Here is a 17,786-nt window from a genome sequence, read left to right as displayed (position 1 = left end):
ATTATTGTCTTTACTGTTGTTGCACATTTCTTGTTTATTATGTCCGAAGATTATTTTTAATTGTAGGGGAGACCGGGGCTAGTTGGAACATGGGGTAAGTTGAAACATTGTAATTTTCTTTAACGCCTGTAAAATAAAGTTATGCAATACTGCCCTCAATTTATTGCAATAATAATTCAACACTGTTGTATTATCAATAGCAATTAATTGAGGGCAGTATTGCATAAATTTATTTTACAGGCTTTAAAGAAAATTACAATGTTTCAACTTACCCCATGTTCCAACTAACCCCGGTCTCCCCTACAAGAAAATACACATTATATATCATAATTAAAGCATCTTTAATATACAGCTAAGCATGAGATCTATTTATTTAATGTGATGACATTTTAGTATAACTTTTGTAAGAAATTATGATACATGTACCGCAATTGATATATCCACCCCCCCCCCCCCATCAAACGCGAGTTACGTAATACCATAATTCCAGAATCTGAAATTCTAGAACATTTGGACGCGGGCAGCACAGCGCGAGTAATGCTTGCTCTCCAGTAAGTACTAACAATAAACTCAAAACAAACAATCCTGTTATCATGGTTATAGAAAATTAGTTTTCATGCAAGATTTTAATGTACTGTACGAGGGAGAGAGATGAAACAATTCATATTAATAATAGAAAGAGAAAAAGGAGAGTCAAATCAGAAGAGGGAAAAGGAGAAGAGTTGCCATTGAATAAAAAAATAACAAGACTGATTAGAAACACAGCCATAGAGATATTGGAAAACATGAACAACTCTATCGCAAAGTACGATGAAATGACCATTAAAATCAAATTGAATATACTTAACACATTAATGAAACACGACTGCAACAGCTAAATGATTCATTTGATTAAACATTACCATTACTCAATTAGTGAAACATAAAATCAGCAACAATTATTATAGTTTTTTTTCAAACAATATTATATACACTAAATTCTACCGAAAGGCTTATATACACATAGATATTGCTGTAAATGCTTGATATAAAAACAACTCAAGATCACGATTCAATAATTTCCGGAATTATTTTCAATGACAATGAACAAATTTTGTTCATAAAATTTAGTGAAAAAAATATTTAGAATGCCTAAAATCCACATTCTTTTTATATTCTTAATTGGTGCATACGTTGTATGCGGGTATGCCAGGATCCGATTACCGGGATAATAATATATGTAAACCGCTTAGAAGGACGTCGTTCGCTATATAAAAGCGGATTGATATTATTGTTCTCTTATTTTTTATATCATTGGATCTACTAGTGAGTGGTAAATTGAAAAGCTATATATAGCTATTGTGTAAAAGAAGTTCGATACTAAAAGAGGTGCAGCTAATTTAAAAAACCACTCTCTTGTGTAGTTCTATAAGAGCTTTGAACCAGGGTTTAGAATCGAGATTTGATATGGTATTTTTGCAATCACACGCAGGCACTTTTTATAACGCAGAGAATCACCAAAAGCCATTCATAACAAAGCAGTCTTTGTCGAAAATCCGTGAATCAAAAACAGCAGTGTCTTCCCGGACTCCGGACAATCGACATTTTTGCAATTTTTCGTCGGGTCCGAATTTGAAGACAATGTGCTACTCCGGTCCACCAACTTTCCACAATGACCCCTAATCTATCCATTGTGATTTGACGGGCACTTTTAATAGATTCCCAACGTTCCAGAAAGGGTCCGCAAAGTGGATGCGAAAATACGCTATTGGAGGAGTTGATTGCAGGTTGATATGAGCAGAGTCACGAGATCAGTACAATCTGACCAGTCTTTGAGAAGACGTGGTTGACGTTTAGTGACGTTGTGTGACGTAGAAGAGTGTCAAGATGGAAACCAACAAGGAAAGTGCCAAAGAGGGCGCTATGCATCTAGCATCACCATGAAGGGCCGTTCCTGTATTTTATGAAAAGAGAGGAGAGAATACTCTAGCCATTTATGTTTATTTAAATAAGTCACATTTTTGCGATAAAACAAAGTGAACATGATCATGACAATGACTCTCGCCTTGTAATCAGAGGGTCGTTTGTTCAAATCCCACCATGGCCTAGCGTCCTTTGGCAAGCCGTTAATCCACACTTTGCCACTCTCCACCCAGGTGTTAAATGGCTACCAGGATGCGAAAGCTCATGTAGTATGCCTAGCAATTGAGTCTTGAAACTCTTTTTGGAATGCTCCCCCAGGGAGTGGAGAGGGTATATACATTGTATGCGGGCATGCAATTAAGGATCCGATGACCGGGGTAATAATATGTCTGTAAAGCGCTTAGAGACGTCGTTCCGATGTATTAAAGGTATTATTTGAATTTGTGAGCAGCCAATTTAAAAAAATTCTCAAGCCAAGATGAAACATGTTAGTGCGTTACGGTGTGTCATCCCGTAGGACTAGCGTGCCAAAATTGATTTTTTGTTGTTTTGGCTTCAATAGGGTCCCCTTAGACCAAAAACGATGGGGTTCAAATTTTCAGACCCCTCCTTCCCTTTGTGGGGGGTCCTTTTTGGCGCCATATTGGCCTGTACAAAGCCCAATAGGATAATCCATTGTTTTCAACCTTATTTCTCACTTTTCTTCGCCAATTTTATTTTTAAGTTGTCTAAGGTGTTACAAGAATGGATATTTGATGATGTTGTGATGTCAACATTTTTTCACTTTTGCCATACGGGGGGCGGATTTTGCGAAAAATGCCCCAAAATTGTAAAATATTACCCCAAAAATATAATTTTCCCCCTTTTTGGCACTAGAATTAGGACAAAAAGATTACAAAATGAAGTGCATATGTCTTGTTGTACAGTCCAATAACAGAGGAATACATCACATGTAATTTATATGATTATTCTTGGTAAATTAATGTAAAAGTCACCCCCATTTCAGGATTTTATGCAGTGAAAACCTAACTACAACACTAGAGGGCGCCATAACTTATCATGATGATATTAGTGTGGTACGGTATACATGTATATGACACAGCTCCTGCAGGATTTTTGTGCCAAAATTGTTTTTGTTTTTTTTTTATTCACTTGGGTCCAATCTATCAGGAAATGATAGGGTTCCAATTTTCCCCACCCTCACCCACTGCCTGAGGGGGGGGGGGTCACCTATATCAAGACCCACTAAAATCAGGAGTATTAGTAATTTTGCGCCCAGTTAAAAAATGAATTGTTCTATGGTATTTTATCATCCCTAGACAGTTAGAATGCCCATATCTGAAGGCTTCAAGTTAGACGAGCATCCTACCAACCATATCCCCTACTCCCCCTCCCCAACTGACCAGCATACAACTTTCACCATTTGGCCACTCGTTCTAGAGTACAATTTACGATTAAAGGACTTCAATTCGAATCGTCAATTATATACTTCTCGGCTAATTTCCAATTACACACATGCACATAATCATTATTGAAGTAACATGTGATGTTTAGAGAACTTCCGAACTTACATTGTTTTTCAACAGTTTTTAGTACTAATTGACCTCAGGAATAAGATACTAAAAATCTACCAAAATCTGCATCAGGGAAAGTGCTTATTTTCAAGATAATATCCAAGATGGCCACCATTCACTTAAAATTAATGAATACGACTCACCCATTATCCACCCTAGAATCCTATAGTTTCATACTCCATGGTCTAGGAGTTAAAATAATTTGTTGACACAGGGTAGAGTGAATATACGGACCCCAGGATACCTGGAAAATATAAGATGGCATCAAAAAAGGCTGCCGTGTGCTAAAAATCCGCAATTTGATTCAATGATTTTAAGGGTGAAGTAGTAAATTGGAAAAAGTTACAAGGACAGTGAGTGGTCTGGTGGGTCCAAAAATCCATGATGGCTTCAAAAAAATTTATTCTGAAATGGCTGCTAAACTTAAAGCAGACATAGCTGATTTCATATCGTCCATGGAAATGTGATTTCGATGTTTAATTTTAAACCACTGGTTTGGGTCAAGTAATATATAAGGATAAGTTACAAGGACAGTCAGTAGTCTGGTATGTCCAAAAATCAAAGATGAATTCCAAAAAATGATCTTAAAATGGCTGCTGATACTTAAAGCGGACATAGTTCATTTCATATCGGCCTGGGAGATATCAGGTGGGCGTTTCATAAAGCTGTTCGTAAGATAAGAACGACTTTAAGAACGACTGGTGATCCTTTCTTTTGGTAAATGGTATACACCATAGGCGATGGTGTAGCGCGTAAGAAAGGATCACCAGTCGTTCTTAAAGTCACTCTTAACTTACGAACAGCTTTATGAAAAGGCCCCCAGTTTGGTGTCTAAACCAATGGTTTCAAGGGTCAAATAAGACATTTGGATAAGTAAATAAGGGCTGTCAGTGGTCTGGTATGTCAAAAAATGCGATATGGCCTCCAAAATGCAGGGTCTAAATTGACTGTGGTTCTTAAAAGTAGACCTAGTTCATTAGAAATGCACATTGTGGATTTGATTTTGGTGTCTACACTAGAGTTTAAAGGATCAAGTATTGTTTCAAGTTGAAAGAACAGTCGGATGTCAACTTTATCAAAAATCCAAGATTGCTTAAATGACTGCTATTACTTAAAAGTGGATATAGAACATTAAACATACACCTGGGGATATTATTTTGGTGTCTACACTAGTATTTCAAGAGTTGAAATTAAAAATATTTATTAAGGACTGGCTACAATGACTATGCAGTTATCCATTTTGCCTTAAAATCCAAGTTGGCTTTTAAAAATGGGTTCCAAAATGAATATTGTTACTTAAAAGTGGAGATATTATTCAAACAATACCAACCTGTGAGAAATATTTTGGTGCCTACACTTAAATGTATGGGATAAGTTATCATATTGATTCATGAGTTTGTAATAGCACCCATTTGATGATTTTTTTAAATCTACCATGGATTTTAGACAAAATGGAAAACTAAATATCCTTGTTATTTGTTGAATGTATTATCTGACCCTTTATACCACCATGTAGACATCCAAATTATTCCTCACATATTAATATTGTATGAACTCTGACCATTATTAATGAGTTTTAGGAATTATTTTAGATGCCATTTTGAAAACTTTCTTGGATTTTTAGGCAAAATGGACAAGTGCATATCTTTGTAACTCGTCGAAAGTATCATTATAATCATGAAACCATTGAGTGGACACCAAAATCATATGTCCTTGGTGAATTTTAAATGAACTATGTCCATTTTTAAGTAACAGCATTCACTTTAGACTCAGATTTCTTCACGTCATCTTGGATTTTCCGACATAGACCAATGACTGTCCTTGTTATGATATAATATTAATAATATAGGTATATTTACCTAGGGAAGCCACTTCAGTTCTAAAAACTGTTCTCCCAGCGGGCCTTGCCATTATTATTACCCCTGCCTTAGATGGGCTGCCTAGGCGCTCTAGCATTCAAGGAATTTCTTCGCGCATTCAGGGAATTTCTTCCTACCGGGTACCCATTTACCTCACCTGGGTTGAGTGCAGCACAATGTTGATAAATTTCTTGCAGAATGAAACTATGCCATGGCTGGGATTCGAACCCACGACCCTTTCAAAGTGAAAAGACCAATCCACTGGGCCACAACACTCGAACGGTTGTAACTAATTTTCTGACTTTAAAAATCATGGTTTAGACATCAAACCATATTCTTGATGGATATTACATGTCCACTTGTAAATAACAGTGGCTATTTTATGCTCTATTGTTTAACATACTCGACCAACGACTCTCCTTGTAACTTATTCTAATGTATTATTAGACTCACTTTTCCATGGTAGTCACACTACATTCATATTCCCGGATATTGAACAAACTATATCGGTTTTTCAAGCAGCAACAGCAATTCCAAACTCCATTTTTGGAAGCCATCTTGGATTTTTTAACATACCGGACCACTGACTCTCCCGGTAGGTTGAGTCCAAGATGGCCTCCAAAAGTTAAATAAATAAAAAAAGGAATTAAACGGTATTCTTGTCCCAATTTTGATCGTTGAAACCATGGTCTAGACACCGATTCCATCTATCTCAGGTATATAAAATGTGCTATGTCCATTTAAAGTATCAACAGCCATTTTAAACTCCATTTTTGGAAGCCATCTTGGATTTCTGGGTCCTTGTAACTTTTCCCGATTTACTTCTTCACCCTTAAAAATCTTTGAATAGAAACCAAATTAAGGTCACTTAAGTAACAAAAAAAAAAGAATCCAGGATTTTTTTATTTTTAGCCTAAGGCAGCCATTTTGCCCCCCCCCCCTGGGGTGGGGGTAGAATCGAAACAAATTAGATGCCCATACTATCAGACTATGAATCGACATTGGAAATAATTGCTTTTGAAATGTGTCAGCTTTCAAATTTATTGATAAAATTACAGTGCCTAGAATTTTTTTTTTAGGGAAGTGCTTATCATAAGTTATGGCGCCCTCTAGTGTTGTAGTAAGGTTTTCACTGCATAAAATCCTGAAATGGGGATGATTTTTACATCAATTGACCAAAAATAATAATATACATTACATGTGATATATTCCTCTGTTGTTGGATTGTATTACAAGACATATTCATTTCATTTTGTAATCCTTTTGTCCTAATTTCAGTGCCAAAAAAGGAAAAAATATTTTTGGGGTAATATTTTACAATTTTGGGGCATTTTTCGCAAAATCCGCCCCCCGTATGGCAAAAGTGAAAAATATTGACATCACAACATCATCAAATATTCATTCTTGTACACCTTAGACAACTTAAAAATAAAATTGGCGAAGAAAAGTGAGAAATAAGGTTGAAAACAATGGATTATCCTATTGGGCTTTGTACAGGCCAATATGGCGCCAAAAAGGACCCCCCACAAAGGGAAGGAGGGGTCTGAAAATTTGAACCCCATCGTTTTTGGTCTAAGGGGACCCTATTGAAGCCAAAACAACAAAAAATCAATTTTGGCACGCTAGTCCTACGGGAGCTGTGTCAGTGACATACCGTACCACACTATGTGTACAAGTGCATGTTTTAGAACTAATAAACCCTGAAAACAACCATTATTGAGAATGAAAAGCTAAAACTACAAGGCAAACCCCGATTTTGTAAATAGGCGTCTTATAGACGCCTAAATAATACACATAAGTGTATGGGATGAAATTAAGATGGTGTTTCCGGTCACTTATATTTCAATTTTTGAAGCACTAAATAATTAATTTTGAACGCAATTTTTTCTGGGCTTCATTTTTGTAACATATCACAGACACAGGTGACAAGTGTTACCTTCTAGCTCAGATTTTTTAAAGTCAAACCAATGTTAACCAATCACTTTAAGCGCTATATAAATGCGGAATATTATCATTATTATTAATAGCCAGATTACCTGCTCTAATCGAAAATTATCTGACATGAAATAGATAGAGACGACATATAAGGTGCAATAACATAAAACAAGAGAGATGCACATACTAATTCAAGATATTGTCACGAAATGGGTTTTATTTCGTGTTAGAAAATTATATTTGGTTGATTTATAATGATTTTGTCGTAGCTGGCGATATTACATGCATGTTTCTACGGTAATAATGACGTAGATGAGTCATTGAAAGTTATGCATGTTTTGAACCGTTTTTGTGGAATAACAATTTCCTGGAGATGCTTAACTGATTATTATGGTTATCACTAGCTTGATCTAAATGAAAGCTTTAATTTGATATGTCATTCATGCATATCCGGTTTTGGAGACCAAAGTTATAGCTGTTTTAAGATTGTAATAGAGGTTAACTATAACAGATATTGTATAATTAATGTATAAGTACAGTAGGTTAGTATACTCGTGAGGCTCTGCCGATGATCTGTTGAAATACGGCGCCCACGGGGTGCATTGCACGTAAAGTATGCAGATCGATTTGGATTCGCTATCCAATAAATAAAGTTGGTGGATGCGATCGAAATGATTTATATGATCGTTCGCATGTCTTTCCACGGGGAAACCTAGAATCCTAGGCGACGACTGTGGTTAGATTTCCTTGTATGTTGGGTCTTTTGCACGCCAGCAAGAGACTATACCAGGGCTTGCTCTTTTGGTAGTCTGGTTGGTCTGGAGGCGGACGGTTCGGAGTCTGGAGCAGACGGCTGGTGGTCCGGAGCAGACGGGTTGGTCTGAAGCGGATGGTTGCTGGTCTGGAAGCAGACGGTCGGAGGTCCGGAGCAGACAACGGGGAAACTACAAGTAGAGCAGAGCCAATGGGTGTGGTCGTGGGAGCCTGAATGCAGAAGGACCCATACATATGGTCGAAGAACCAGACGTCGTTTCCGGTACTGAACAGAGGTCACTGGTTGCAGTACGGTAACAGACGAGGTTGCGGTACTGAACAGACGTGGTTGCAGTACGGAATCAGACGTGCTTGGTTGCAGTACGGACTCAGACGTGGTTGCAGTACTGACTCAGACGTGGTCGTGGTACTGAACAGACGTGGTTGCAGTGCTGAACAGACGTTGTTGCAGTACGGTATCAGACGTGGTCGTGTACTGAACAGACGTGGTTGCAGTACGGAAATTCAGACGTGGTTGCAGTACGGAACAGACGTGGTTGCTGTACTGAACAGACGTAGTAGCTGGTCGTAAGCAGACGACGGAGGAAATTAACAGAGTCCATGGGTATGGTCGTAGGAGTTTAACTACAGAGAAACCCATACCTATGGTCGAGAGAGCTTAACTACAGGAATCAGATGCATATGGTCGTAGGAGCTTAACTACAGGAATCAGATGCATATGGTCGGGTGAGCTGTTGGAGCTGACAACAAAGAGTGTAGCCGTCTGGAGGTTGCCTGGTGGTGATACTGACAGGATCAAGGCTTGTGCAAGTGTCAACTGCGGCAGTATATCTCTGCCAAACGGATCCACGACTAAAAGTTTGGAAATCGACGTGGCGACACACCCGCCGGCGGCAGGCATCCTGACAAGAGCGAGCTGCCGGCGGACCGGACCACCCGCGCCGCCGAGCGATTCCGTCACAATATTTATATTATTGCTGGATCCGAAAACGCTCAATCTGCCATTGTGGTCATAGTATAAATGCATTACACTCTTTAAAACATCGTACAAAAAGGGAAAGGTCATGTCGATATGACAATGATTTTCAACTGAAACATCTCTTGGGTAAAAACTTTTGTTTCGTGTTTTTCTAAAATTATTGTGTAACTCGTGAGAATTATTTACATCAATTTATCTAGTCACGAATGACACCCCAGAACGACAAAAAAATGTCAAATTACAAAAAATTAATAATACCAATAACAATAATAATCATAATGTAAATAATTATATTAATAATAATAATGATAACAATAAGCCCAATAATACAATGTAACAAAATGAAATAATAAAAGAACAAAAAATCACTTACTCTGTTGCCTGAGTAGCTGATGTCTTGGAAAGTCGGTTAATCTGTAGAGATTGACAGTCCCACTCACTCGACTAGTTACCAACACCATAGGAACACGACCAGGTGTCTTTTCAGGAGGGATAAACCTGTATTCAGTATCACAAAAAATCAGTTCAGGTGTTTTATAAAGCTGTCAGTCTGTTACAAATAACTTTACGCACGACTGGAGATCCTTTCTCATGCTACATGGTATATCCCTATATAGCTGTCTTAGCTCATAATAACATGCTCCAGTCGTTCGAAAAGTCATGTGTAAGTTTACGAACAGCTTTATGAAACACCAACCAAGAATATAAAACATTAAGAGTTTTCTTTAAAAACAATCATTGTCAAATTATTTGGAAAAGAGAATGTGCTGATAAAAGCAAAGGTTCAACTGGGCACATTTTAAGGTTCAACCGAATGCCACACTGGGCGTGCCCTTAACATGCTTAAAACGTGCAATTTGGCACCTTCCTTAAATCGTCTTAGGCCTAATTGGTGCAACAATACATTTTTCATGTCTTGAAACACACTTTGTGAAACTTTGCATCTTTCCGTTCTTGGAGCATGTTAATTGGTGAAACTATGCACTTTTTGTCTTGAAACATCTATATTGGTGTAACTATGCACTTTTTTGTCTTGAAGCACCCTTATTGGTGGATCTTTGTACATTCATTTTCTTGAAACACCCTTTTTTGTGAAATTATGCACTTTTTGTCTTAAATCACCTTTATTGGTGAAGCTATGGACTTTTTGTCTTAAAGTACGTTTATTGGTGAAACTATTCACTTTTTGTCATGAAACACCTTTATTACTGAAACTGTACCTTCCTTTTCTTGAAACACGTTTAACTATCCACCTTTCTGTCTTGAAGCTGGTGCTCTGATGAACCTTACATTACCAGGTATTGAGGTGTCAATCAATCAATGATATCATCTAATTTATTTGTGTAAATTTTTATCATGTAATGGTTCTAGCGAAAAAAATTCGTGCCATCGGCTTGACGAAATAGAGAGACGAAATATCTTGCCAAGTCTACAAGATAGCCTTAATATTATGTCGACAGTGCCATATACGTTCTCTTGACAATCTGACTTGTGAAAGTTGGTAGACGACTTGAAGAGATGCAAATGACAACCAATCTCGCCAAATTGGCCAATAAAAAGTTAAATATCGACTTGGTGAGATACAACACCTGGCAAAGTTGACTAATATATATAAAAGTTGTATGTCAACATATGTCGACTTATGAATCATTGTATGTTAACATGGCGAGATACGTGGTGTATCTATTAAGCCATGTCAACAATTCATCTTGCCAAGACACCATCTCTGTATGTCGACATTTAACTTTTGTAAGTCGACTTGGCAAGATATCGTATCTTGCCATGCTGGTATAATATCTTTACAATGTCGACATGGCAAGATAAAATAAGACGCCATTTCGTCAAGCCGATTGGACCATAAAGCTCCTGTACCGTCACGACCGAATGGTTGCAGAAATGCAATATATGATCTTACACGATAGAATCCGGGTCCAAGTTTCCTATACCGTTGCTTCCTAGCCCGAATCGGACGTCTTGACGGTAGAGCTGGTTGTATGTCTTGGGAGGTCTGGCGTTTCCCTTGATATCCCCGTCCCGGAAGACCGACTCAAACACCGGTACGGTTAGGTTGTTGAACATGTCAACGGTGAATATAGCGAGGGCGTTAGCACCTTTGATACCCACGATGATGACCTTATGGGTCACGTTAAATTGACCGACGGCGAGTGACTGGCATTCCGCTCCCTGCATTAAATAAAAAAAAATGAAAGTTTTTGGTAAGGATCATGAAATTAATTGCAATAGAATGATAATCAAAAAGTTTTTGCACGTGCATTTACATGAAAATTATTCGGCGAATAATTTGGGTACAAACTGTGTTACTCTAAGTACTTGTAAATTTTCTGTTCCCAGACCATTTTCGAAGCCATTCATCCAAATTGTGGTTGATATACGTGTTATTCATGTTCGACCTCCACACTTTTTGGCCAGTTTTTTGTTATTATTATTACAACGTGTGGCTTATCGCCAAACTAGATCAAACTTATTTTTTCTTTTGTTTCATCATCAGATCGAGGCATATATCCCAAAAAATATATACATATATTGGGTTCATGCATGGAATGAAGTTAGAATAAATATTTGTACAAAGCAGTCCTAGAAGTTTTCGATATATCACCTACTCGATAACTATAACCTTCATCTGTGTATACATGTATTTGAAATAGAGATTTGGTAATTACATTCAATTCAATTGTTTGCCTTTTTTACAACGTAATGAGTTTTTTTTCACATCAATTTTTTGAAATCGTTATATTTTGCAACTGTCTTATTTCAACAGAATTCCGTTCAAGCCGATCGTACGGATGAATGGGAAATATTAACATTCTCGCTTAAGATTTCCTGAGGCTGTATGTTGAAAGGGGGATGGGGCCACAACGTAGATATCCCGCTTACTCTAGGACAAAAAAGCACGATCTAACGATATTGTTGCTCAAAAACCAAAGGAGTAAGTGACGTAAATACATAATTATCTCGCAGACGAACTAACTTACAAATTGGATAACTGAATTGAAAACGAGGACCGACTAATGGGAATGATTTGTAATAAAGTCATCAGTTTAGAATTACCATGAACGGGGACCAATTGTCCCATTGTCTGTTGATGGGGCTGTCAGGGACGACTACTCTTTCGTTGAGCTCAGGGTTCCCGAAGGGTGGATGGTTGAACGCATTGGGATGCAAGTCCTGGATCCCTTTAGAGATCACATCTCCACTGTCCCACACCAAGTCCAAACTCCCCATGAGGTTGACATGGAACATTGATATGCCACGCCCACCGAAGAACACTGGTCTGTCTATCACCTCCGGGTTACCTGGTTGTAGACCGTCAACCGTGCTGATACGTAACTCACCTGTGGGGGTTGTTCATATCACAGATTTCAGAGTGAATTGAAAATCGCGATTTATGCGTGTGGTATACAAATTGTTATTATGATCTACCATTGTCATTTCTGTACTGCGTTTTACCCCCCAAATGGCCAAAATCGATAACAATAGGCATGATAATAATAAGAAAATGAAACATATAAAAGATACCTTCAGTTCTAAAAATATATGGATTGGAAAATAGAAATATTGAAGTGACTTTTGAATGAAGAGGCAGATGATGATTGTCAGAGAGTAAGAGGTTACCTTCTCCACTATTTCCAATATATCCAAAAGATGTCTTATGTTATCTTACTCTCTGTTTCTTTCACGTAATTCTGATCCTACCGCTGAAATTTTGCATTGTATACAAGCAATCAAAGATTGGTCTAAAAAGAATAGTCTTAAACTGAATAGTTGTAAAACAGAATTCCTTCATATTATATCACGTTTTCGAGAAACAACCCCAATTCATAGTTTAGATCTTGATGAAACATCAATTCCTAGTAGCAAATCATGTAAAAACCTAGGGGCAATCTTTGACTCACGGATGACATCTGACCACTTTATATCACATTAATGTCGCACTGATCACATGCTCCTTATCAAAAAGGAAAAATTCAAAATTATTTGGATAAACCTACAACTCAAAAACTAATCCATGCATTTGTTCTCTGTCATATTGATTTCTGTAGCAGCCTAATTTTCGGTTTACCACAGCGACAAATAAAGAAACTACAGACTATCCAAAACTCTGCTGCAAGATTGGTTTCTCAAACTCGAAAATATGAATTAATCATCCCTGCACTACGAAACCTACATTGACTTCCTGTTCATTCTCGAATTTCTTTCAAATTATTAGTTTTTGCATATGAATGCTTCCATGAGATCATATTTAACCGAACTATTAACTTTACATCAGACTCTTCGTACTCTAAGATCAAGCACAAAGCGCCTGTTTGCTATTCAACCCAATGTTACCAAAACATCTGGTAATCGCGCATTTGCACATGCCTTTTTCGTCTTATGGAGCGCACTTCCTAATTATACGAGAAATATACATGATTTAGATAAGTTGAAGGCTTCCCTAAAAGAGTATCTGTTTAACTTGTAATGAATTCAGTGCCCAACATCCTTTACTTACTTCCTAATTTCGTTCCTTAGTTTCATCCAAGTGCATGATTATGGACATGCGTTGCTATGTGTTATGCGCTGTAAAAGAACTTATTATTATTATTTGGAAGCGGTTATGGTAACCGTATTATATCAAGTCGGTTTTCATGTGATTTTATATGTGAGACGGAGTAGGTCACTGGAGGCTCATACATTCCTGCCAGGGGAATACAGGGTCAAACAATCATGTAGATAATAATTGGGGTGTCTGCTTATCAAGGCATTTGAAAACTAATTGAAGAAAATATCTTGAAAATATTAACGGTTTTATCTAATAAATACATCCATGGCTTATTTTTCCAACAGCATTGTATGTTCTGCGCGATAGTTGTTTGTAAAGTCCATTATAGCAAAAAAAATCAAAACAAAACAAAAAAATGTTTCACTAAATATTTTTTCAAAAAGTGTTACAAAGGAAATAAAGTGTCTTACCAAGCTGGTTTGGTTGAGTCATTGCTCTCCTCACGGCTGAAGGGACATTCGATGAGAGGAGATAATCTAAGAGAGAGATAACCATTGCTCATTACAGGTTAATTAGTGCTATAGACAGACTTAGAACATGTTTAAAAGTACGTTTTGGGCATTGGACGTTAAAATCATGGACTGTTCTGTAACGACTTTGATAGATTGCAAACTGAAACTTTAGGGGGGAAAAAATTAAAAGGCAATTTTATTATCCAAGTGAAGAGTGTATATTTTTTCAAAAGGAACAGCGTAAAGTTGCTATGTGACGATATAGACAAGGCTGAAAATAAGGTAAGTGCCACTTTTGGATACTGTATACAAGTTATGTCGGTTATGTGTATGAGATGTATGAGTGCCTTTTCTGTTTGTTTTAAGTTGTTTTGAGTATCTGTTCTGTAGCAGGAGAATCATTCATGCATCTGTCTTCACCCAAGATATTGTTTTTCATCATGAAAAATGAATTAAAAAAACCCACATGACGATTTGTCCGTCACCAAATAGTACCAACTTCATTTTAGCCTTGTCCTTATATACCATCAGCCCCTATCGAAACTAAAGATTCGAAACATCGTAAATACATTTTCTCAATATTAGTTTTTACGTATTTTGAAAAATTTACAAAATATGTTATACAAAAAATTATCAATCGCATACCTCCAGCGAGTTCAGCTGCTTCTTCATATTCAATATATTCATTTTCCACCTCGCAAGATTCGCACACGTAGCTCAGTGGGGCGCCCTCATTGGCGGTAATCAGGAACAGGTCACCACCAATCGTCATCGTTTCAATAGCGTCTGGTTGGAGCAAGCTTTCTATTGGGTAGCGTCCATAATGAATCGCTCGACCACCTTGTCCTAAAAAAAGAAAACAGAAAAGATAAGAAAACTTTCAGATAAGAACTGTTTGATTGTTTCTCCCTAGAAACTGGCGTCATCATAATCGGTAAAGAAGGACGGAGGTTACGTGAACGCTGATGTTTTATAGGATACCCCCATTCAATACTCATGATTACCCCAAACAATTGATCGCATAAAATATGACAACATTCAAATAATCAATGGACGTTGTACATTGACGACATCGTCACTACCGTCCATTTGTTGCTCATCTGCTCAGGTGCATCTCTGATTAAACTCTTTCTACATTGTGTGTATTTGAGTTTCATTAGACGTGTATCAATCAGATATGATTATTTACGCCTTGGACCGACCATTAACGTCACCATCCGAAAGACGTGACCAGGGCTCGAACCTCTGCATCATTTTGTAACTTCCCCACAGCTTGGATTACAGGCGCACTCCACAACGCCCAGTTGTGGCGTGAGCCTGTAATCCACACATATTCCTATATATCCTCTGAGGGAGGGCGCTATGCGATCGTGACGTCATAAGCATATTAAAGGCCTGTACCATGTATAATTAACCATTTTTTTTAAAAGTTCATACTCACTTCTTCCTCCATCTTTTGTGCTGGCATCAATATAATAATCGGTCCAATTCTTAAGTCCCATAGGATGAATGACCATCGTCATGTTATCATAAAACACTTCAGCAACAGCATTGTTTTCCTTTAACAAAGATTTAAAGAAAAAAATCATAAAGCCTATTTAATCCAAATCATGAAAACAGTGAGACTTCAAAGAGAAAGACAATTGCACCGATCATACTAAAGTTGCAACTATTCAAATTTCTCGGTAGTCTTGCCAATCAAAATCAATTAAGGTTTCGATGGCAATTTAGATATGACCTACATTTTGTGTCGAGTCAAACAGCCATGTTTTGAGAAAGTGGCGAAGGAGTTTGACGGGAGTGGTCTAAAGAACATTCTTATTACAGCTCTTTATATTGCAGTCGACTGGGGCATGTGTCACCTCGTGCTCCCTTGTGCCCACCCCCCTCCCTGCTCCTGGTAGTGACGTCACTGTCTGTTGTGAAAAATAAATGCTGTAGGTCCAGTATACACAAAGCATAACAATCACAAGAGAAGAATATCTTTACGATCAATTGCATTGACCACAATATACAATCAATCTTACAAATAGAGCATGTGATCAATCGTTAAAATTTGTGCTACGGGACTAGGCTTACCTGGAGGGATACCCACGCGACCGGTTGCCATGGATCCAGCGAAACATATTCCGGTTCTACGCCCATAGAGAAAGTGTGTTGTTCTCCGTCTAACTGGCCTTTGTAAGGGTGTCGAATGAATTGTGCATCCATCATAGGTTTGCTGTAATTAAGCAGAAGTCGTGGCATAAACTGCATCTGTCTATGAGGGTTTAATGCTGCATTCAACATTCACCAGGGAATATAATTGGTGTAAAATATAAGTATTATTAGTAATTATTATCTTTTCTCATAGTAATTCCATGTTTGAGTATAATATCATATGGAGGGGCCCCTGATTACAAGCGGGGCTTCTTTGGGGTCCCAATTTGTCATTTTTTAGTTATTTATTATGTAACCTTTTGTTTTTTGTACTTTGCACCCCTGTTTTTTTTTTTTGACTGGTTTGAATAAATTCATTTCAATTCGATTCAACTATCATTATTATTATCATCATCATTCTCCTCCCCCTCATCCTTCATATGATCATCATCATCATAATCAATATTGTTAATTTTCCTACTATTGATATTATTATTATTGCTATTATCATTATTGCTATTATGATTATTATTATTATCAAATAAATATGTCTTTGATAGGAAAAAAAAACTTACAGCGTAGGGTCATTGAAGAGTCTGAAATCCAAGTGCCTGACATCAGATCCATATGGCATGGGTGGACACATAGACATTCCTGGGTTTACCATCGTGTTGTTGATACGAACAACGCTAATGGTACCCTCTGGGTTCATGAAGACCTCCTGCTCTACATTCTCAGCCGCCGGGCCTTCGTTCGCGATCACGATGGTGTCGCACTTGTAGTCGAATTTCAGACTCTTCGGGTTGCTCCCGACTGATAATAAAAGTAAAAAATGTTAAAACAATAACATTAACCATTTTTCCCAAACATATGAAATATGAATACCAGTTGTGGCATCGATCGCAAAATGAGTTGGAAGATGTGCCAAATAGCTCTGGGGAAAAAAATGCGTATTTGGTGAGAAATGAGCAAAATAAGCACGGAATTCCATCAAATGTCTGGTATTTTTCGAAGCAATACCAATACACTCTTTCACATATGCTTTCTATGTTAAAGATCATCAGAATTATCGATTTTGAGCTAAGATTTCATTATTTTACAAAGATAAGTTTACATTAATTTCTCATGAAATAATTGTTTGCTGCAACTACTGTCTTGTACCTATATGTCATGCTCTACAATATAATCCTTGAAAGTTACTCTTCAAATAAACACTATATAATTTTTTGCATCCAAACCTTCAAGTAAACTGCTCAACTACACAGCAAAAACTGTGGTGTTAACCGGTGTACAAAGAAGACCACACCAGTTATTTTACACCGTTGTTAAATTGGTGGTGTTAGTTTTACATCTATAGGTGTTATTGCAACACCTATGGTTGTTACATTTACACTCTTCGGTGTTATGTTCAATCTCTAGGGTGTTATTTTAACACCTCGAGGTGTGGTCCTCTATTAACACCAATTTGATTTGATTGATTTGATTTGATTTTATTGTTTACTTCTGCAATTACATCATTCGTATAGAATACATTTTCCATAACATAACAAACAGTATATTGATAATTTTTTGGCATGAATCATAACTAAATGTACTAAAATTATCATTACA

The 17,786-nt window shown here is 37.3% G+C and overlaps 1 protein-coding gene across 1 annotated transcript in view; it reads right to left on the bottom strand.

The window, feature by feature from the left end:
* Nucleotides 1-588: 588 nt before the first annotated feature.
* The window catches only part of LOC121427374 (mesenchyme-specific cell surface glycoprotein-like), a 30,515-nt gene continuing 13,317 nt past the window's right edge, over nucleotides 589-17,786 (bottom strand). Inside the window, exons 3-11 of the mRNA XM_041623736.1 lie at nucleotides 16,751-16,988; nucleotides 16,116-16,257; nucleotides 15,478-15,595; nucleotides 14,682-14,882; nucleotides 13,995-14,060; nucleotides 12,093-12,376; nucleotides 10,939-11,207; nucleotides 9,397-9,521; nucleotides 589-1,933 (exon numbers count right to left, since the gene is read on the bottom strand). Coding sequence (XP_041479670.1) covers nucleotides 1,833-1,933; nucleotides 9,397-9,521; nucleotides 10,939-11,207; nucleotides 12,093-12,376; nucleotides 13,995-14,060; nucleotides 14,682-14,882; nucleotides 15,478-15,595; nucleotides 16,116-16,257; nucleotides 16,751-16,988 — 1,544 coding nt within the window. The 3' untranslated portion in view covers nucleotides 589-1,832. The remainder of the gene's footprint in view (nucleotides 1,934-9,396; nucleotides 9,522-10,938; nucleotides 11,208-12,092; nucleotides 12,377-13,994; nucleotides 14,061-14,681; nucleotides 14,883-15,477; nucleotides 15,596-16,115; nucleotides 16,258-16,750; nucleotides 16,989-17,786) is intronic.

The sequence above is a fragment of the Lytechinus variegatus genome, chromosome 14, assembly GCF_018143015.1.
Source record: "Lytechinus variegatus isolate NC3 chromosome 14, Lvar_3.0, whole genome shotgun sequence".
Lineage (NCBI taxonomy): Eukaryota > Metazoa > Echinodermata > Echinoidea > Temnopleuroida > Toxopneustidae > Lytechinus > Lytechinus variegatus.
The sequence above is the reverse complement of the archived record's forward strand: the minus strand, read 5'-3'. Positions and strand labels throughout refer to the sequence as shown.